The sequence below is a fragment of the Balaenoptera borealis genome, assembly GCF_965194805.1.
Source record: "Balaenoptera borealis genome assembly, chromosome: 14".
Taxonomy (NCBI): domain Eukaryota; kingdom Metazoa; phylum Chordata; class Mammalia; order Artiodactyla; family Balaenopteridae; genus Balaenoptera; species Balaenoptera borealis.
In genome coordinates, this window is record NC_138875.1 from 641,542 (window position 1) to 664,587 (window position 23,046).

At 38.8% G+C, this 23,046-nt stretch overlaps 1 protein-coding gene across 9 annotated transcripts in view; it reads right to left on the reverse strand.

Annotated features, from left to right (window-relative positions):
• The window catches only part of ATP9B (ATPase phospholipid transporting 9B (putative)), a 229,667-nt gene that overhangs the window by 111,249 nt on the left and 95,372 nt on the right, over positions 1 to 23,046 (reverse strand). For all 9 annotated transcript variants that reach the window (XM_082355629.1, XM_082355621.1, XM_082355623.1 and 6 more), the window contains 2 exons: positions 13,135 to 13,210; positions 2,981 to 3,057 (listed from right to left, as the gene is read on the reverse strand). In XM_082355629.1, coding sequence (XP_082211755.1) covers positions 2,981 to 3,057; positions 13,135 to 13,210 — 153 coding nt within the window. The remainder of the gene's footprint in view (positions 1 to 2,980; positions 3,058 to 13,134; positions 13,211 to 23,046) is intronic.

The window sequence follows — 23,046 nt, forward strand, 5'->3', positions numbered from 1 at the left end:
GGGTTAGGAACAGTGTGGCCTCCCCAAAGAAATCCAATGAAACTCAGGCAAATGATTCAAAGCATTTTAAATGTTTGCTTTTTGTTTCCACTAGGCTTCTGTGAAATCCAGAAGTTTGCTGGTTTAGTAAGCTACAGAAGAACACTGAGATGTAGTCTGCAGATAATAACGTCTTACAAACAGTGAACATAATTTCTGTCTTCCCTCTCTGTTTAGGATTCAAACATCACGCCTTCTTTTCTTTCAGCATCTATCAATACTTGCCCTAGATAAATTACACCTGCTGCTTTTTGCCCACCGTAGCATGCCTGCAACCTTTTCCTGAATTTTATTCTTATAAATCCGGCATTTAACACTAAGAAAGATTTAATGACATAGGCGCACTGAGAGATTTTATTTCTCTCCTAAGATGATTCCTTGATGTACAAAAACGTTTTCAAGCTGGAGCTCTGCCACCCGCAGCGTCATTAGGCAGCGGCAGCCCCTGCAGGCGAGGCTGTCCCCTGAACTGCGGTCGCCCTGCTCTAAACCCAGCCGGCTTGTCTCCTCTGGGGGCCGCCAGGCAGACTCACGACACGATGGACATAAAGTGCTCAGATCAGTGTCAGCGCATGCCTGTGTGACAGCTTCCCTAGGGCTTTCACCCAGAAGGGGAGCGGCAAACGTTGATCGAGCCCCAGAAAGGTGCGGCCCCAGAAGGAGCACGTTTGCTCCCCACGCGAGGCTGTCAAGCGGCAGAGCGAGGATCCGAGCCCAATCCTGCAAAACGCCGACGGAGCTCTTCCTGTGGTAAGAGGGATCTCGCTCACACCAAGGAAACAAATCGGGAAGGCGGAGGGGAGGCTGAGAGGACGAGAAGGAAGAGGAGTGGCGGAGAGGAGAGGGGGGAGGGCAGAGGAGAGGGGGGAGGGCAGGGGAGAGGGGAGAGGGCAGAGGAGAGGGGGGAGGGCAGGGGAGAGGGGAGAGGGCAGAGGAGAGGGGGAGGGCAGAGCGGAGGGGGGAGGGCAGAGGAGAAGGGGGAGGGCAGGGGAGAGGGGAGAGGGCAGAGCTGAGGGCCCGAAAGGCGGGCAGCTCGGAACCCAGCTCCGGGCCTGGGAGCTACTCAGGGAGTGCGTCTTGACTGACAACGAGGGTTGGGTTGAAAAACTACGGCACTCATTCATATTTCATATTTCACTTTGTAGAAAGGTAACGGTGATAGGTAGCATTTACTGAGTAGTAAGTCACAGAATTAAGCCGCTTGCCCAGAGTCAAAGAGCTGGTCGATGCAACACCCCAACTCTAACCCAGGCTGGTCAACCTCCAGGGCCAGAGTTCTTCCCTGCGGTCAGAAACCTGGGAAAGGTCACCTAAATAACTCTGCATCAACACCCGAGGGAACAAGCACGAGAGCCAAAACCGAAGGTGCCCCGAGGAAAGAAGTGGCTGTGTGTAGACAGACGGTGAGAAAGTGACAGGAAGTAAGCGGCACTGAAGGGTAAGGCGGAACAAGAAAAGAAGCTGGATTACAAAGTTTTCAGATTTTAAACTTAATATTTAAAATTAAATTTACCCTCAAATACCATCATAAATGTAAAAGTAAAATGATTAAGGAAAAACCCCCAGAAATCATATATGTGTTACTAGACGTCCAAGTTTTGCTTACTAAAGAAAACACCATACTTGCCAGAAAACACATATAACTATGTGTGTGATTCTAACTCTTGTCATTAGTTTAGTAATTTATTTTTAAATAATTTAACTCTATTGTAGAATTACTGACTTGGGTATATTTGATTTACTCAAATTAAAGCCAAGTTTTATATATATATATATATATATATATAAATCGACAGAGATTTTTCCCCCCATTATCAAAATCAGAATTTATACTAAAATAAGAGTAGCACAACATTTTTCTCTGACTGCTGTACACATGTCACCCACAGACCTCTGGAGCCCTAACAGACACAGGAACATACAGTGCCATCAGCTGCAGCCCTGGGAGGCGGGCGGGGGCGCCCCCGGCAGGAGGCACAGGCAGCTGCACTGCAGGCGGGTCCAGGCGTTCACAGCATCTGGGATGCTTTCCTGGTTTTTGAAGGGTGAACTATGTTTTAAAATAGTATTTAGCTGAAAAAATGAAACACACCTTGTCCTAAAAGATATCTTTTCAAAGAATTATTTCATTTCTATTGCTCTGTTATAAAATTTCCTGCAGAAGACCACCTCTCCTATGAATTACTCACAAAGCAAGGTGTGACTCTGTGAGAGGATTTTTTTGTTCTACTTAGATACACACAAATTATATTTCAAAGAAAAGTGAGTAAAATGCACAGTTAGAAAGAGCTTCTCATTCAGTAGATATTAACACATATTATGACTTGATACAAAATGTGTTATTCAAATCATAACTACTGAGAATTCAAACTAACTTTTTGTTATGATTTAACTTACACACATGATGGCTGTATAAATAACAATTTTAGGACTATAATAGGAATATAATTAATTTAGGAATATAATCAAGCAGTCTAAAAACTAAAATCTGGTTTTCAATATGCTTCTTCTGAAATGGAAATAACTTAAATAAAACTGGTTTAACCATAAAACACTATCAAATTACATACCATAAAAACATTAATATAGATTCCTTTATTTTAAAAAAGAACCATCAACATAAAAATAGAGTGCAAATTATAAAATAAATAGATTGAGGAGACATTAAAAGACCCACAATTAACTGTTAAATTATGGGCAAATTATATATACAACAATGAAAATTTAAGAGACATACAAAACTCTGATTAACCAAGAAAAAATAGTTTTGAAAATTCTTCTACACAAGCATGCTGTTTTACAAACACAGAGAATTCATATCCCTGAATCAGCAACATTTTGAAACTCGGTTTCACAAAGGAGCTACTCAGAAGTACACATGCTCTCTCGCTGAAAGGAGGAGGTGCGTTCACTCAAGCAGCTGGTCCTCCAGCTAGCCTACCTTATTTCTTGGATTGGATGTGTTCATTACACTTCGAGTCTCTTTTCCAGTATAAATGACAACACCTATTACAGTACCTGCAAAACACAAAAGTGGTCCTTACAGAGAAACTTGAAGGATATGCACAGAAGTAACACTTCCTAATTAATTGTTTTGATGGAAAATATTATGACACCATTTGATTTTATATAGATTTATCCAACAGCATATTTAATTTCAGTAGTTCAAGAAAATCTAATCTCAACTTTAAAAATAAACTTTGAAAAACTCAAATGATTTCTTAAGTGATACTAATTTACCTACACAAAACATTAGAAAATGTACTAATATTCTTTTCACTGGCAACAGAAAGCGTGACACTGTTCATTCATTAATGCCTATTAAAATGGTAACTCTAACACTGAAGCTACATTAAGAGAGCTTACATTCTAACTGATCAATTCATGTGATCCCAAACAAGATGGTACCGGGGTGAGGGGGGGGGCAGTTTCTCTGAACAAGAGTCTGAGAGCATCCTTCCACTGTAAAGATGCAGGACAACCAGGTACAAGAGCCTCTGCTCACATTTCAGGACACAGACAATGAAAACGGTAAGAGAAGTATTATAAAGACAGTATTTGATTTTGAATTTATATGTTATATCTCTTTTATTCCTGTCTCCTGAAAGTTTGGTTTTCTAATTGTACATGTCAAGAAGAAATGATAATTTTGTGGTCTATCAAACTTAAGATAAAAGAACAGTAAAACACCCCTAGAACGACCTATACATTACAAAGGCTCAGATCAGAGGCATTCTTCTCTGGAATGTCAAATTAAAAACCATGGAAGTCCGCCTCTAGAACTGCTGCTGTGCATAATTTATATTTCTAGTTTTCACAAAATTTGAAGGTGAGAAACACAATTAAGGTGAGAAAGATGATATATCCATAATACTCACTGATATCAACAACCACTGCAGAATTAACCCTAATAACTATGCAAAAACTCTTTGATGTCATATTAATGTAATGTGTGGAACTTAGCGAGTCCTAAGGCGGGACCCGTGGAGTCAGTGTGACCGAGGTGACCTCGGGTCTACGTAACAAGGACAGCTGTGCAGCCACCATCTCACCACACCGCCAAAAGCCTCCTCCATGGAACGCCAGGAAACCAGAAGACGCCAGGGAACGCACTGCTCAGCAGCGACACCTGCAGAGGTTACGCGCTTGCTCTTCTTCAGAATAAGCGCTTCTGTTTTTCCCCTTTTTAACTGTGTGCCCTGGGAAGCTGCGAGGCTTGCATTTACTGTGCTCTTCAAAGCAGAGCGGCCCCATGTGACTATGGACCCCCACTCCACCAACAGGGGACACAGAGAGTGACTGGTGACACCTGCACCGAGCTGGGCTCCAAATGGCGCATCAGGCGCATCAGGCGCATCAAGGAGCAAGACCACAGGAAGTGAGGAACCGAGATTCCTCGCCCACTTCCCAGCCCACAACAACTGCCCCATGAGACCGAAGCTTGAGAAGCAGCAACATGCACCTGTTTTGAATCACGAGCTGCACGCTGGTGTGTGTTTCTGCTCCTCCACTGGTCCTGCCTCTCAGCCTCCATGCTGCTTTTGTGTCCCTGCACCAGAGCTCTCTGGGTCCGGCCCCTTGAGTGACACCCGAGTGGGACGGGTTCTCCTGCTGGCCGATCCCAGATACTAAGCTTTCTCTAAAGCAGAAGCCTTGCAAACTATGTGTGGTACAGGTTTTATTTTTAAATTCCTAATCGGTCACAAGGCCTAGTTTTGTAAAATACCACATCAATAAATTATCAAGAGAAACAAATAACAAAAAAAATTTGACAAAACATATGTCCCAATTTTCTTAACATTAAATTCCTTCATCAAATTCTTATAAATTTTCCAAATGTTTACTCTCATTTTCTGTATTTTTCACCATCAGTATCAGCCCTGGACCCCTGTCTCTGTGCACAGAACCTGCAGTCCTGCTCTGGGGCTCAGCCTGGACCCCCATCTGGGCACATACGTCCAGCAGACTCTAGAGGACTCATGCTTCCTTCCAGGCTCTCAGCAACTTAAGATCGGAATGCTCCCATATCCACCTATCACTGAAACATGGCAAGTTTCCTGGTTCTCTGAACCAACAAGGGGAAGAAGCATGGCACCCTGGGAAGTTGTGTTTGTCCCTCTCTGGTGCCCTCAGTCCTTGTGTCTGTCTGTCTGTCTGTGTCAACTTGAGTCCTTGATCCCATGCGTTCAGTTTCTACAGCCAGGGAGGAAGGACTGAGCTCACTTCACCAGGAGGCAACTTGAATTCAATCAACACATAACTTTTTTTTTATAATCTGTATTGGGGTAGAGTTGATTTACGATGTTGTGTTAGTTTCAGGTATACAGCAAAGTGAACCAGTTATACATCTACATATACCCACTCTTTTTTAGATTCTTTTCCCATATAAGTCATTACAGAGTACTGAGTAGAGTTCTCTGTGCTATACAGTAGATCCTTATTAGTTATCTATTTTAAATATAGTAGTGACACATAACTTTTAAAGAATAAGGTTTTTAAAAATTCTGGTCTTTCCTTCTCAACTTGTAATCAAGTGTAAAGAAGATAACAGCCCTTGTATTACTTCTGGAAATCCAAAGTATTTCAAACATACCTCAGTATACGGAAGTCTGGTTATATATAGAGTCTAGTAATTGCTCACATAAATAGGCTTTCAAATAGAGTTAAGCATGTGTTAAAAGATTTGAAATACATGAAAAAAGCTTACATTTTAAAAATGACTGAACAAAATTTAAAATTAAAGGCATTTTATTTAAACTTGTGGAACGGATGGTTTTAAACAACCTAAATACTATCTCAGAAGATACAATACTCTGGCCACTGAATTCTATCTCTGGAAGAATAAGAAAGGGTTACCTATGCAGCAAACGTGTTATGATGCCTACATTTGTGTCTGTGTTGCCGAAGTTCACAACTAGGAGCTACCACTTGCCAAGGTCATCCTGAGAATGAAGGTGAGGAGAGAAACACTGTGCACAGTGAATTATCTAGGATACCTCAAGCCTCCAGCTTGGGTTGCTTCTGGCTCTTTGAGAAGAGAGGCCAAAAATCAATAGTACTGGGGATCAGTAACAACATTCTAACATACAGGAAACAAAAGATGAAATAAATTTAAAAAGAAAAAGAGAATCTTCAAATATCTTTATGAGTGAACTCAATCTTGATCCTTTATTAAAAAGAATAAATATCAACATGATGAAAAAAAATAGGATACAACACCTAGATACAACTAGATACAGAAAATGCAAAATCTGTGACCAGGTAAGTAAATGTGGTATGTTGTAAGTATTTTCCTATAAACTATTACAGGCTAAGTGCTGAAGGGCAAAGGCCATGGAGGATGGCACCCCTGGAATAAAATCCTGGGGACATGACCCTGCTAACAATGGTGGGCCTTCTGAGCCACACCCCTTACCTGGGCCTCAAGAAGGACTGGCCTGCCCCCTCTGAGATCTCCCACGGTGTGCTACACTTACTTCTGCTCTCTTTTTATTCTGAGAAATTTAAAAAATTCATCATGACAAAAAAACAACATCTACTACCAGAAGAGAATCTCCACCTATTAAAATTATGTTTGCTATCATGCTTTTTAATGATGTAAAACACTAGTGCAAAACTTCATCTCTGAAGAAGAACTAGAATTCTGCAGCCTGTGGAAGGAAAACCACATTCACAGAAAGATACACAAAATGAAAAGGCAGAGGACATTGTACCACATGAAGGAACAAGATAAAACTCCAGAAAACAACTAAATGAAGTGGAGATAGGCAACCTTCCAGAAAAAGAATTCAGAATAATGATAGTGAAGATGATCCAGGACCTCGGAAAAAGAATAGAGGCAAAAATTGAGAAGATGCAAGAAATGGTTAACAAAGACCTAGAAGAATTAAAGAACAAACAGAGATGAACAATACAATAACTGAAATGAAAAATGCACTAGAATGAATAAATAGCAGAATAACTGAGGCAGAAGAACGGATAAGTGACCTGGAAGACAGAATGGTAGAATTCACGGCCACAGAACAGAATAAAGAAAAAAGAATGAAAAGAAAAGAAGACAGCCTAAGAGACCTCTGGGACAACATTAAACACAACAACATTTGCATTATAGGGGTCCCAGAAGGAGAAGAGAGAAAGGACCCTAGAAAATATCTGAAGAGATTATAGTCGAAAACTTCCCTAACATGGGAAAGGAACTAGCCACCCAAGTCTAGGAGGCGCAGAGAGTCCCAGGCAGGATAAACCCAAGGAGAAACACGCCAAGACACATAATAATCAAACTGACAAAAATTTAAGACAAAGAAAAATTACTGAAAGCAACAAGGGAAAAATGACAAATAACATACAAGGGAACGCCCATAAGGTTAACAACTGATTTCTAGCAGAAGCTCTACAAGCCAGAAGGGAGTGGCCGATATATTTAAAGTGATGAAAGGGAAGAACCTACAACCAAGATTACTCTACCCAGCAAGGATCTCATTCAGATTTGATGGAGACATCAAAAGCTTTACAGACAAGCAAAAGCTAAGAGAATTCAGCACCACCAAACCAGCTCTACAACAAATGATAAAGGAACTTCTCTAAGTGGGAAACACAAGAGAAGAAAAGGACCACAAAAACAAACCCGTAACAATTAAGAAAATGGTAATAGGAACATACATATCAATAATTACCTTAAATGTGAATGGATTAAACGCTCCAACCAAAAGACACAGGCTTGCTGAACGGATACAAAAACAAGACCCATCTATATGCTGTCTGCAAGAGACCCACTTCAGACCTAAGGACACATACAGACTGAAAGTGAGGGGATGGAAAAAGATATTCCATGCAAATGGAAATCAAAAGTAAGCTGGAGTAGCAATACTCATATCCGATAAAATAGACTTTAAAATAAAGAATGTTACAAGAGACAAGGAAGGACAATACATAATGATCAAGGGATCAATCCAAGAAGAAAATATAACAATCATAAATATATATGTACCCAACATAGGAGCATCTCAATACATAAGACAACTGCTAACAGCTATAAAAGAGGAAATCAACAGTAACACAATAATAGTGGGGGACTTTAACACCTCAGTAACACCAACGGACAGATCATCCAGCCAGAATATCAATAAGGAAACACAAGCTTTAAATGACACAATAGACCACATAGATTTGGTTGACATTTAAAGGACATTCCATCCAAAAACAGCAGATTACACTTTTTTCTCAAGTGCACACGGAACACTCTCCAGGACAGATCACATCTTGGGTCACAAATCAAGCCTTGGTAAATTTAAGAAAACTGAAATCATATCATGCATCTTTTCCTACCACAATGCTATGAGATTAGAAATGAATTACAGGGAAAAAAACATAAAAGACACAAACACATGGAGGCTAAACAACACGTTACTAAATAACCAAGAGATCACTGAAGAAATCAAAGAGGAAATCAAAAAATACCTAGAGGCAAATGACAATGAAAACACAATGATCCAAAGCCTATGGGATGCAGCAAAAGCAGTTCTAAGAGGGAAGTTTATAGCAATACAAGCCTATCTCAAGAAACAAGAAAAATCTCAAACAATCTAAACTTACACCTAAAGGAACTAGAGAAAGAAGAACAAACAAAACCCAAAGCTAGTAGAAGGAAAGAAATCATAAAGATCAGAGCAGAAATAAATGAAATAGAAACAAAGAAAACAATAGCAAAGATCAATAAAACTAAAAGCTGGTTCTTTGAGAAGATAAACAAAATTGATAAACCTTTATCAAGACTCATCAAGAAAAAGAGAGAGAGGACTCAAATCAATAAAATGAGAAATGAAAAAGGAGAAGTTACAACAGACACCGCAGAAATACAAAGCATCATAAGAGACTACTACAAGCAACTCTGTGCCAATAAAATGGACAACCTGGAAGAAATGGACAAATTCTTAGAAAGGTATAAACTTCCAAGACTGAACCAGGAAGAAATAGAAAATATGAACAGACCAATCACAAGGAATGAAATTGAAACTGTGATTAAAAATCTTCCAACAAACAAAAGTCCAAGACCAGATGGCCTGACAAGTGAATTCTATCAAACATTTAGAGAAGAGCTAACACCCATCCTTCTCAAACTCTTCCAAAAAATTGCAGAGGAAGGAACACTCCCAAACACATTCTATGAGGCCACCATCACCCTGATACCAAAACCAGACAAAGATGCTACAAAAAAAGAAAATTACCCACCAAAATCACTGATGAATATAGATGCAAAAATTCTCAACAAAATACTAGCAAACAGAATCCAACAACACATTAAAAGGATCATACACCACAGTCAAGTGGGATTTATCCCAGGGATGCAAGGATTCTTCAATATACGCAAATCAATCATTGTGATACACCATATTAACAAACTGAAGAATAAAAACCATATGCTCATCTGAACAGATGCAGATGTTTTTGACAAAATTCAACACCCATTTATGATAAAAACTCTCCAGAAAGTGGGCATAGAGGGAACCTACCTCAACATAATAAAGGCCATATACGACAAACCCACAGCAAACATCATTCTCAATGGTGAAAAACTGAAAGCATTCCCTCTAAGATCAGGAACAAGACAAGGATATCCACTCTTGCCACTATTATTCAACATAGTTTTGGAAGTCCTAACCACGGCAATCAGAGAAGACAAAGAAATAAAAGGAATACAAATTGGAAAAGAAGAAGTGAAACTGTCACTGTTTGCAGATGACATGATACTATACATAGAGAATCCTAAAGATGCCACCAGAAAACTACTAGAGCTAATCAATGAATTTGGTAAAGTTGCAGGATACAAAATTAATTCACAGAAACCTCTTGCATTCTTATATACTAGCAACGAAAGATCACAAAGAGAAATAAAGGAAACAACCCCATTCACCACTGCAACAAAAAAAATAAATTACCTAAGAATAAACCTACCTAAGGAGGTTAAAGACCTGTACTCAGAAACTATAAGACACTGATGAAAGAAATCAAAGATGACACAAACAGATATACCATGTTCTTGGATTGGAAGAATCAATACTGTGAAAATGACTATACTACCCAAAGCCATCTACAGATTCAATGCAATCCCTATCAAATTACCAGTGGCATTTTTTTACAGAACTAGAACAAAAAACTCTTAACATTTGTATGGAGACACTAAAGACCCCGAATAGCCAAAGCAGTCTTGAGGGAAAGAAAGGGAGCTGGAGGAATCAGACTCCCTGGCTTCAGACTACACTACAAACCGACAGTAATCAAGACAATATGGTACTGGCACAAAAACAGAAATGTAGATCAATGGAACAGGACAGAAAGCCCAGAGATAAACCCATGCACCTGTGGTCAACTAATCTATGATAAAGGAGTAAAGGATATACAATGGAAAAAAGACAGTGTCTTCAATAAGTAGTGCTGGGAAAACTGGACAGCTACATGGAAAAGAATGAAATTAGAACACTCTCTAACACCATATACAAAAATAAATTTAAATGGATTAGAGACCTAAATGTAAGACCAGACACTATAAAAGTCTTAGAGGAAACATAGGAAGAACACTCTTTGACATAAATCACAGCAAGATCATTTTTGATCCACCTCCTAGAGTAATGGAAATAAAAACAAAAATAAACAAATGGGACCTAATGAAACTTAAAAGCTTTTGCAAAGGAAAGGAAACTACAAACAAGACGAAAAGACAACTCTCAGAATGGGAGAAAATATTTGCAAACGAATCAACAGACAGAGGATTAATCTCCAAAATATATAAACAGCTCATGCAGCTCAATATTAAAAAAACAAACAACCCAATCCAAAAATGGGCAGAAGACCTAAACAGACATTTCTCCAAAGAAGACATACAGATGACCAAGACACACATGAAAAGCTGCTCAACATCACTAATTATTAGAGAAATGCAAATCAAAACTACAATGAGGTATCACCTCACACCAGTTAGAATGGGCATCATCAGAAAATCTACGAACAACAAATGCTGGAGAGGGTGTGGAGAAAAGGGAACCCTCTTGCACTGTTGGTGGGAATGTAAATTGATACAGCCACTATGGAGAACAGTATGGAGATTCCTTAAAAAACTAAAAATATAATTATCATATGACCCAGCAATGCCACTACTGGGCATATACCCAGAGAAAACCATAAATCAAAAGGACACACGCACCCCAATGTTCACTGCAGCACTATTTACAATAGCCAGGTCATGGAAGCAACGTAAATGCCCACTGACAGACGAATGGATAAAGAAGATGTGGTACATATATACAGTGGAATATTACTCAGCCATAAAAAGGAACGAAATTGGGTCATTTGTAGAGACGTGGATGGATCTAGAGACTGTCATACAGAGTGAAGTAAGTCAGAAAGAGAAAAACAAATACCGTATATTAACGCATATATGTGGAACCTAGAAAAATGGTACAGATGAACCGGTTTGCAGGGCAGAAACAGAGACACAGATGTAGAGAACAAATATATGGACACCAAGAGGGGAAGTGGCGGTGGGGGGACGGTGATGGAACGAATTGGAGATTGGGATTGACATGTATACACTAATATGTATAAAATAGATAACTTATAAGAAGCTGCTGTATAAAAAATAAATAAAATAAAATTCAAAAATTCAATAAATAAATAAATAAATAAACTTTGTCTCTGTTCATTCCCTGTCCTCTAAAGGGGACACGCGTTCTCCTCTAGGAGCTGCCTGACACTTCTGTGTAGCCACGCCCCATCTTAACACAAACGCAGACGTGCCCTGCGTGGATCTGAGCCCCTCCTGCTCCACGTGCCAGGCACACGGCCCGCGGAACACTGTCTTCAGCCTGCTGTGCCCCTCGGCATGAGGCCTTTGCACACAGTCAGTGCTGAGAAGTCAGGGCCGCCACATATCCCCAGTGCCCACCTCACCTAGGCACGTCTGTGTGGTTTAAAATCTAGTTCACATGTTTCTTCCTCAGAGAAGCCTCTTCCAGACCCTGACCAGGTAAGGTTTTCACTTCTTTGTTTTCAAGGCACCCTGCGCTTGTCTGAGATACTTAGCATAGCTCAAATGATTTCTCTCTTTTTCTTTCTTTTTATTTTTGGCTGCACCACGCGGCTTACAGAATCTTAGTTCCCCGGCCAGGGAATGAACCTGGGCCCTGGCAGTGAAAGCACCAGGTCCTAACCACTAGGCCACCAGGGAATTCCCTTTGGCTCATTCTCTTCATTTCTTTCTCGCCATAAGCTGTCCCACACTGTATCGCCAGCGCCAGGTCTGGAGAGGAGATCCCATACACAACCCCAGAAGGAGGACTGTGCTCTCAGGGCAGGGCTGCCAGCACTGGTGACAGGCGGCCCTCGCTTGAGTGCTGCCCCACATCCTACCCCACCAGCACCCTCAACGCTCCCTGCTGCTTCCTCCTGGCACCATCCACCAGGTCAACCACGTTCTGAAAAGGTGATAATCTCTTAGATTTCCAACACCTCTCAGAGAAATTTACTTTACAAAATGTATATTTAAGTGGCCTCCCTGTTCAACCACTAGAAATACTCCAACACACTCCAATTTTACTTAAAAGAACCTTCATCCTGGCCCCTAAAGGCCCAAGCCAACCTACCTCCTAATGTCCCTGTATCATCTAATACTTCTCTCCCCCACAGACAAGCGACCACACCGACCTCCTCAGCTGTTAGATGAATGAGGAGTGGTCAGAGCCCTCTGAAGTCACTGTTTGCTCCCCCGGTTTTGCTGTGCTACCTGTCTTTAAGGCACACTGACAAGTCTGTCATGAAACAGATGTCAAACTAGCAAAATGCCCCCTGCCTTGCTACACAAGGGTGCACCTCCTTAGCTGCTTCAGCCTAGCTCCTCAACGTGTGATGAGCACAAGCCTCGCCCTGGGCCTGCCGGACATGCAGACCCTCAGGCCTGCTCCACATCCACTGAACTGGAGTATATGTTTAATAAGGTCCCTGTGGTGCCAAGCACTTTGACAAACATTTGTTTGGAGTCACTTAAAAACACAAAGCTTCTCCTATATGTGAGAATTCATGTTAAAAATAGAGCTTATTTCTCACCTGATGCAACAACAGTGCTTGCCCACAAGGTATTTTCTATGCTGAGACTTTCGTGAATGGGTGGATCACTATCTTCCTGTTCAAGGAGAGAAAAGTAAGAAAAACGCAAATTAGCAACTTTTCTATTACTCGTACTTCAGATATCCACAGTGTTAAAAACAAGTCCACCAGCTGGATCCAGCTAACAAGCAGTGAAAAGGCAGTGAAAAATAGGGGTAAAAGACAGGAATTTACACAGAGGATTCTGGGATGATGGCGGAGCAAGAAGTACTGGGAATGGCCCCCACCTGGACCACAACTGCAGGGACAGAATCCGTCTGATGTAACTAACTTGGAATCTGGAGTTGGTGAAGGCTTGCAAGTTCCAGGGGAAGCACTGGATGGTTACTGCAGTCAACTGTGGTGACTTTCAGGTCTTAGCACGTAGCACCTACCCGTCCCACCCGCAGCCACATGGCAGGAGGCCATACATGTGTTTCTGGAGCAGCTTGCAGAAGCCAGCCAGGGTGGACCAAAATGACCTTGTCCTCCAATATCAGGAATCTGTGCTCTGATGCTGCTTCTGATGTCAGAGATGCAGCCAAAGAGGCAGGTGGCCATTGTTGTCACACCTCCCCACTTGTTGCAAACCCCTCCCTGACCAAGTGGATTTCAAGGGCGAGTGCCCCGTTTATCCCCCTTTGTTTTTCTCTTTTTCCCCTTCTGGAAGACAGATATTAAAGACTAGGACATTCAAAAACAACTGCATATACACGAAGAAACAGAAAATGATGGCACGTGACCAAGGAAAGGCTCAGAAAAGACATAAGAAAACATTAAGTTTATACCTCAGGCTGATCCTCAGCAGAGAGAGCCTACCACAATCAAAAAAAAAGTAAACAAAAGCAGTGACAAAAACCCAATGAACCCTGGTTTTGACTTCTGGAGTTACCACATTATTATATTCAAATGTACTGTGTTCAACAAAAAAAATAACAAGGCATAAAAACCAATAGAAAAGTATGGTCCATTCAAAGGAAAAATATAAATCAACAGAAACTATCCCTGAAAAAGACCTGATGGCAGATATACTAGACAAAGATGTTAAAAGAAAAATATTAAATATGTTCAAAGACAGAAAGATGTGGAGTCAAGAAAACAATGTATGAACAAAGCGGAAATGTGACTGAAGAAATAGAAAACCCAAACAGAAACCAAAGGAAATTCAAGAGCTGAAAAGTATGATGAGCAAAATGAAAAATTCACTAAAGGGATTCAAGGCAGTTTTGAGCAGACAGAAGAAAGAATTAGTGAACTTGAAGGTAGGACAGTGGAAGTTATTGAGGCTGAGAAAGAGAAAGAAAAAAGATTGAAGAAAGTTGAAAGGGCCTAAGGGATCCACAGGACACAAAAAAGCGAACCAGTATCCTCATTGTGGAAATCCCAGAAGAAGAGAGAGATAAAGGGGCAGAGAGACTATTTGAAGAAATAATGGCTGAAATCCCCCAAAGTTAATGAAAGACATGAATGTAAGTATTCAAGAAGCTCAATCAAATCCATGTAAGAACTGAAAGAGACCCACACCAAGACATATTATAATCAAACTTTCAAAAGACAAGGACAAAGAGAGAATCTTAAATAGCAAGAAAGAAGTGAATCGTCACATACAAGCGATCCTCAATAAAATGATTAGCAGATTTCTCATCAGAAACTATCAAGGCCAGAAGGCAGTGCACTGGTATAGACAAAGTGCTAAAAGAAAAAGAACTGCCAACCAAGAATCCTATATCCAGCAAAACTGTCCTTCAAAAGTGAGGGAGAAATCAAGACATTTCCAGATAAACAAAAGCTGAGGAACACTGTAAATCAACTATACTCCAATAAAAATTTTTTTTAAAATGCATGCTTAGCCAAATTGGGGAGCAGGGGAGAAGCTGAGGGGAGCTGGTGACCACTGGACCTTCCCTGCAAGAAGTGCTGCTCAAGGGAGTCCTGAAGACTGAAATAAAAGGCCACTAGACAGTCTTCAAAACCACATGGAGAATTAAAGATCTCAATGAAGATGAATAATTATAAAAGTAAATATTATTGTAACAATGGTTTGTAACTGTACTCTTTCTTCTCTACATGATTTAAGAGACTAATATATTTAGAGAAAAAAAGCAAGTTATTATTCTAAAAGCTAGTATTATTGTAACTTTGGTTTGTAACTCTAAATCTTATTTCTACATAATTTAAGACACTCATGCATTTAAAAGAATTATTAGTTTATATTTTTAGGACACAATATATAAAGATATAATTTTGTGACAACTACAACTGAAAGAGGTGAGGAAAGAGCTGTAAAGGAGCAGAGTTTTAATATGTTATTGAACTTAAGTTGGTGTAAACTCAAATTAGAGTGTTATAACTTCAGGGTGTTAAATGTAATCCCCATGGTAACCAAAAAGAAAACAGCTACAGAGTATACTCAAAAGGAAATGAGAAAGAAATGTAAACATTTCACTATAAAAAAAAACAAAATCGGGCTTCCCTGGTGGCGCAGTGGTTGAGAATCCGCCTGCCAATGCAGGGGACACGGGTTCGAGCCCTGGTCTGGGAAGATCCCACATGCCGTGGAGCAACTAGGCCCGTGAGCCACAACTACTGAGCCTGCGCGTCTGGAGCCTGTGCTCCGCAACAAGAGAGGCCGCGATAGTGAGAGGCCCGCGCACCGCGATGAAGAGTGGCCCCCACTTGCCACAACTAGAGAAAGCCCTCACACAGAAGTGAAGACCCAACACAGTCAAAAATAAATATAAATATAAATAAAAATTAAAAAAAAAAAAAATCAATGAAACACAATACAAGACAGTAATGCAGGAAATGAGAGACAATAAAACTATAGGCCATATAGAAAACAAATAGTACAATGACAGAAGTAAATTGCTCCTTATCACTAATTACTTCAAATATAAATGGATTAAACTCACCAATCACAAGACAGATATTGGCAGGATGGATAAAAACAAATGATCCAGGCTTCCCTGGTGGCGCAGTGGTTAGGAGTCTGCCTGCCAATGCAGGGGTCTCGGGTTCGAGCCCTGGTCTGGGAAGATCCCACATGCCGCTGAGCAGCTGGGCCCGTGAGCCACAACTACTGAGCCTGCGCGTCTGGAGCCTGTGCTCCGCAACAAGAGAGGCCATGACAGTGAGAGGCCCGCGCACCGCGATGAAGAGTGGCCCCCGCTCTCCACAACGGGAGAAAGCCCTCGCACAGAAACGAAGACCTAACACAGCCAAAAATAAATAAATAAATAAATAAAATTTAAAAAAAGCTACAGATTCTTATAAACAAAACAAAACAAAAAAAAAAAAACAAATGATCCAACTATATGCTATCTACAAGAGACTCACTTTAGATCCAAAGACACAAAGAAGTTGAAAGTTAAAGTATGGGAAAAGATATTCCCTGCAAATAGTGAGCAAAAGAGAGCAGGGGTGGCTATACTAATGTCAGAAAAAACAGATGTTAAATCAAAAAGGATCACAAGAGACATTATGCATTAATTAAATGTTCAATAAGGCAAAAATATATGATAATTATACACTATTATGCTTCTAATGAAAGACAATATATGAAGCAACAATTGATAGAATTGAAGGGAGAAATAGTTGAAGACTTTAATATCCCACTCACAGTTACAGGTAGAACAACCAGACTGAAGTAAGGAAATAGAGAACTTAACACAATAAGCCAACTAGATCTAACAGACATATATAGAACACTCCACACAACAACAGCATACACATTGTTCTCAAGTGCATATGGGGCATTTTCTAAGATACACCTTATGTTAGGCCACAAATTAAGTCTCAATAGATTTTAAAAAATAGATATCATACAAAGTATCTATATCTACTCCAACCATGACAAGATGTAGTTAGAAATTAATAACAGAAAATTCACAAAATTGTGGAAATCAAACAACATTCTTTTTAAAAAACAATGAATTAGGGAGGGGGAAGGGTAAGCTGGGACGAAGTGAGAGAGTGGCATGGACTTATATATACTACCAAATGTAAAACAGATAGCTAGTGGGAAACAGCCACATAGCACAGGGAGATCAGCTCGGTGCTTTGTGACCACCTAGAGGGGTGGGAGGGAGACGCAAGAGGGAGGAGATATGGGGATATATGTATATGTATAGCTGATTCACTTTGTTATACAGCAGAAACTAACACACCATTGTAAAGCAATTATACTCCAATAAAGACGTTAAAAAAAAACAATGAATTAAAATGAAAAGGGAAATTAGAAAATACTTAGAGACAAATGACAAGGAAAATATAATTTATAAAAACCCATGGGATGCAGCATAAGTGGTGCTAAGAGGGAAATTTATAGCTTATATAGTTATATAATTTATAACAAATTATAATTGTTTAAATTCCAAAACAGGAAAGATCTCAAATCAACAACCTAACTTTAGAACTTAAGGAACTAGAAAAAGAAGAACAAACTAAACCCAAAGTTAGCAGAAGGAAGGTAAAAATAAAGAACAGAGCAGAGATAAACAAAATAAAGAACAGGAAAAATTAATAAATATGAAAGTTACTTCTTCAAAAAGATCAACAAAATTGAAAAACCTTTGGCTAGATGGGCTAAGAAAAAAAGGAAGACTCAAATTACTAAAATCAGAAATGAAAGTAGGGATATTATTATGAGTCTAAAAAATTAAAAAGGATTATAAGAGAGTATTATGAATAACCATACGCCAACAAACAGCATAACCTAGGTGACATGGACAAATTCCTAAAAAACACAAAATCTACCAAGACTAATCATGGAGAAACAGAAAAACTAAACAGACCTATACCTCGTAGAGATAAAATTAATACTCAAAAATCTCCTGACAAAGAAAAGCCCTAGATCTGATGACTTCACTGGTGAAATCTACCAAAAATTTAAAGAATTAATATTAATCTTTCTCAAACTATTCCAAAAAATTGAAGAGGAAGGACACTTCCTAACTCACTCTGTGAGGCCAGCACAACCCTCATATCAAAGCCAGACTAAGGCACTACTAGAAAAGTAAACTACAGAACAATATCTTCTATGAACAATGATGCAAAAATCCTGTACAAAATACCAAAAAAACAAATTCAGCAGCATATTACAAGGATTAAACTCAGTGACCAAGTGAGATTTATTCCTGAAATGCAATGATGGTTCAACATATATCTCAATCAACAAAATACATCACATTAACAGAATGAAGAAGAAAACCCCACACGATCATCTCAATTGATGCAGAAAACGCACTTGTCAAAATTCAACATCCTTTTATAATAAAAAACATTCAACACACTAGGAATAGAAGGGAACTACCTCCATATAATAAAAGCCATATATGAAAAATCCACTGTGTACATGATACCAAATGGTGAAATACTAAAACCTTTTCTTCTAAGATCAGAATATCTGCTTTCACCACAACTATTCAACATACTATGTAATACTGGAAGTTCTAGCCAGAGCAGTTGTACAGGAAAGAGAAATAAGAGGCACAATTTGGAAAGGAAGATGTAAAATTATCTCTGTTTGCAGATGTTATGATCGTATATGTAGAAAATCCTAAAGAGTTCACAAAAAAATGGTTGGATCTAATAAATGAATTCAGTAAAGTAGCAGAATACAAACTCATCATGCAAAAATCAGTTGTGTTTCTATATATGAGCAATGAACGATCTGAAAAAGAAATTACAAAAACAATTCCACTTATAATAGCACCAAAAACAATAAAATATTTAGGAATTAATTTAACCAAGGAAGTGAAAGATTTGTGCAATGAAAACTACAAAATATTTCCAAAAGAAAGTAAAAAAGACATAAATAAATGGAAACGCATCCCATGTTCATGGATTGGAAGACTGAATATTGTTAATATGTCAGTATTACCCAAAGTGATTTACAGATTAAACGCAATCCCTTATCAAAATCCCAATGACATTTTTTTCAGGAATAGAAAAATCCATCCTACGATTCATATGGAATATCAAGGGACCTGAAATATTCAAAACAATCTCAAAAAAGAAAAACTAAACTGGAGGGCTCATATACTTCCTGATTTGAAAATGTAATACAAAGTTACAGTAATCAAAACAGTATAGTGCTGCCTAAAGACAGACATATAGACCAATGGAATAAAGTGGAGAACCCAGGAAAAAACCCTTGCATATAAGGTTAAATGTTTTGACAAGGGTGCCAAGACCACCCAATGGGGAAAAGACAATCTTATCAACAAATGATGCTGACAAAACTGGATATCCATATGCAAAGGATGACGGTACCCTTCCCTAACAATATATACAAAAATAACTCAAAAGGGATCAAAGATCTAAATGCGAGACTTACAATAATAAAACACTTAGAAGAAAACATAGGACAAAAGCTTCATGATATTAGGTTTTGCAATGATTTTTTGGATATGACAGCAAAGTCACGAGTAACAAAGGAAAAAATAAACAAAATGGACTTCATGAAGATCAACAAATTTTGTGCTTCAAAGGCACTATCAACAGAGTAAAAGGCAACTCACAGAATGGAAGAAAATACGTACAAATCAAGTCCCCGAGAAGGAATTAATATCCAGAATATATAGAGAACTCCTAAAACTCAACAAAAAAACCCAAACAACCCAATTTGAAAATGGGCAAAGGACTTGAATAGACATTTCTCCAAAGAAGGTATACAAATGGCCAAAAAGAACATGAAAAGATGCTCCACACTGCTAATCACTAGTAAAGTGCAAATCAAAACCAAAATGAGGTAACTTCTCAAACCCAGTAACGTGGCTACTATCAGAGAATCAGAAAACAACAAGTTCTGGTGAGAATGTGGAGAAACTGGACCCTCTGTTCACTGCTGGTGAGAATGTAAAATAGTACAACCACTATGGAACTGCTTTTGGCAGTTCTGCAAAAATTGAAAATAGAATTATCATATGATCCAGAAATTCCACTTCTGGGTATATACTTGAAAGAACTAAAAGGAGGGTCTCAAAGATATATCTGTATTCCCATATTCATAGCAGCATTATTCACAACAGCTACAACATAGAAGCAATTCTACCTGTCCACACAGGTGGGGTGCTATTCCTCAAGAAACAATTCACTTTAGGATTATAAACTGGTGTTTCTTTTAACTGTGCCTTAGTTATATCATCTGTAAATAGGAGAGTTCTTCAATTCATTCAGATGTGTATTTGGTATCTGAATATACACCAAGCCCTGTATTAGAAACTGGAGCCATGAGAAGAAGTAAGACAGCCATTAACCTAAGTAGTTTCTGGTTTCGTGTGAGAGCTAAACGAGCACACAACGATGACAAAATAGAGACCCGAGAGCAAATATAAAGGCAGGCAGAAGTGCAATGATATCAAAGAAAAGGGAATCCAAGGAAGCCTTCCAAATGATGGTACTTAAACTGGGTCTTGAAATGCAGGAGCTCCACAGACAGCCCTTGATTAAAGGGGTTTGTCTACTCCATGCTCTGAAGCCAGCACACGGCCATTCTCTGTTTCTGCAGACACACACACACTTTGGCCTTCATTTCAAAGTCCCTTAAGAGTTACAGTTTGCCAAGTAAAATATGTTACACTTGCTGCATTTAGTAGTTTTAGCTTAAAAATATCTATTGATAATTATATGGCTGCATCAATATACAAAATACTAAGGAAATATATATCTTAAGCAGGGAAAAAAATGAGGCTTATATTATTCCAATATGTACATACATGGGAAACAATTTGAAGGGGAAGAGTCAAAAGGATAATATGACTATTTATATTAGGATGGTAAGGTTATAAAATTTTTAAATACCTTTAACCATTTTATTTTTATATAGTTTTATACTAATGGTGATAATATATTTACAAATCTCCAAATATATCAGGAATGAAATCAAGCTCTCGCCCAGTGGCTCACACCCATCATTACAGCCTTCACAGCACATGAGCTTGTCCAAGTCCTTGGCGCGTGTGCTCCAGCACCCTCCCTGTTTCTTCCACAGAAACCTGTCCGGCAGGGAACCACGCTGTGCTTACAACCAGGGCAGCCATTCAAGGTAAAGAGATAAAAGCTGCCTAACTCAGAAATACATAATCCAGGAATACTGAGTTTTCCCTTTGACTTTAATGGTTTTATAGAACAAAGTATCAACTCTTAAAAGAGAAAAGTAGGTGGCCTCTATGTATTAGCTATTCTGTACTTCAATTTATGACTGAACTGAAATGATCAATTTCTGATTCATTCACAGAGATGGCCTTAGAACCTAACACTGATAAACACTGTTGGAGAGACAAAAATTGAAATATCCTCATGCCTATCTCCTAAATGCGGTCCACATAGCGTATCCTGTAATTCTATGCTAATGTAGGCGTTTTAGCCGTGGCCTCGCAAACTAAGTACATAACTGGGATATACCCTGCCGACTGCTGATTCACACATTTATCATTTAAGGTAGAAAACAAATAAAACTATTCTCTAATGTGAATTCTGAATTATTTTCACTGCCTCATAGCCATTTCCATGCTTAGCTTCCCTCCAGACTGCGAGCTATCTGCCTATGGCATTGACCTTGCCCTTCTGAGCACCTAGCACAGAACAGGCACTCATATGGGTCCAGCAAGAGAATAAATCTGGGGCCCGACAGACATGACACTCTCTCTCTGTCTAGTCCCTAACACCCTCACGTGGGGCTACGCGTACAGGCGGCAGTCTGCTGTCACTCCAGCCGCCCTGTCTCTCTGAAGAACTCCTTAGGCCACCTGCCCGCAGCTGCCCATCACCAGTTGACCATAAAAGCACAATGAGTACAATTTTATTAGTTTAAAACTCTTCCTACGGCTCCCTTGATATGGAAATTTATAATTATTATTGCATGCATATCTTTTAGTATAGTATTTTCCCACTGGGTCAAACTCCAAGAGAAATAAGGACATTAAAAAATACAAAATTTTTATAAGGCTTTCTGAACTGCAAATAAAAGGTGCTATACAATTTAGTTTTAGAAATTTAAGTTGGTTCTCCCATTACTTTTCTAGAACTATTTAATCATGTGAATGCTTTTGTCAATTTCTAACACAATTAGGTGTTGAAGAATACACAGTACCTATGTAGTTTCCTTTCAATTCTTTAACAACAATGATGGACTTTAAACATAAAACATTTTTCTAATATTGAGAAAATTACTGTAAAAGATAGTTCTTTACCAATCTCACATAGTACAGAGGAAAGGTTGGGAATATGGGAAAGAAATTATCTCTAAATAACTTTCTCTATGGGTTTCCTTCTCCTTAATGTTATATCGTTTGAAAAGATAAAATCTGCCTTGAGAGGGGCAGAATGCAAAATGTTACAATTTCAAGCTGTTTTCTCAATAGTTCACCCTATTTAACAAACAATAGAGATACACTTTTTAAAAGCAGAGTATTTTGATTGGAAAAGACATGAACAATGATAAGTGTGCTATGGTTTACAAAGGAAATTACAGTAGAAAATGCATCATAAAAAAGATTAAACGGGAATGTGATGTTAAAGGACCACGAATGCTGTTAATATTTCAAAACTGGCTACAGTTTTAAACTCCAAACTTCAGAGAGAATAGTTACGTCTTGAACAATAAGCAAATTAATGATATCAATAATAATAACATGAATAATTTATACAACACAAAATGTCATGTAGTACGTAATTTAGGTAACCCTGACATTGTTTTAAGGGAAGTAGAAACATATTAATCACAATATGCATATCTGTATTAAAACTCTGCACGGGCAATAAAATACACAATACGTCAATTGCCACAGGACACCTGAATTAATTTGTTCTGATTCTTATTTAATCATACAGGCTGAATCAGAAGAAACATATTTTCTCCTTTGTACATTA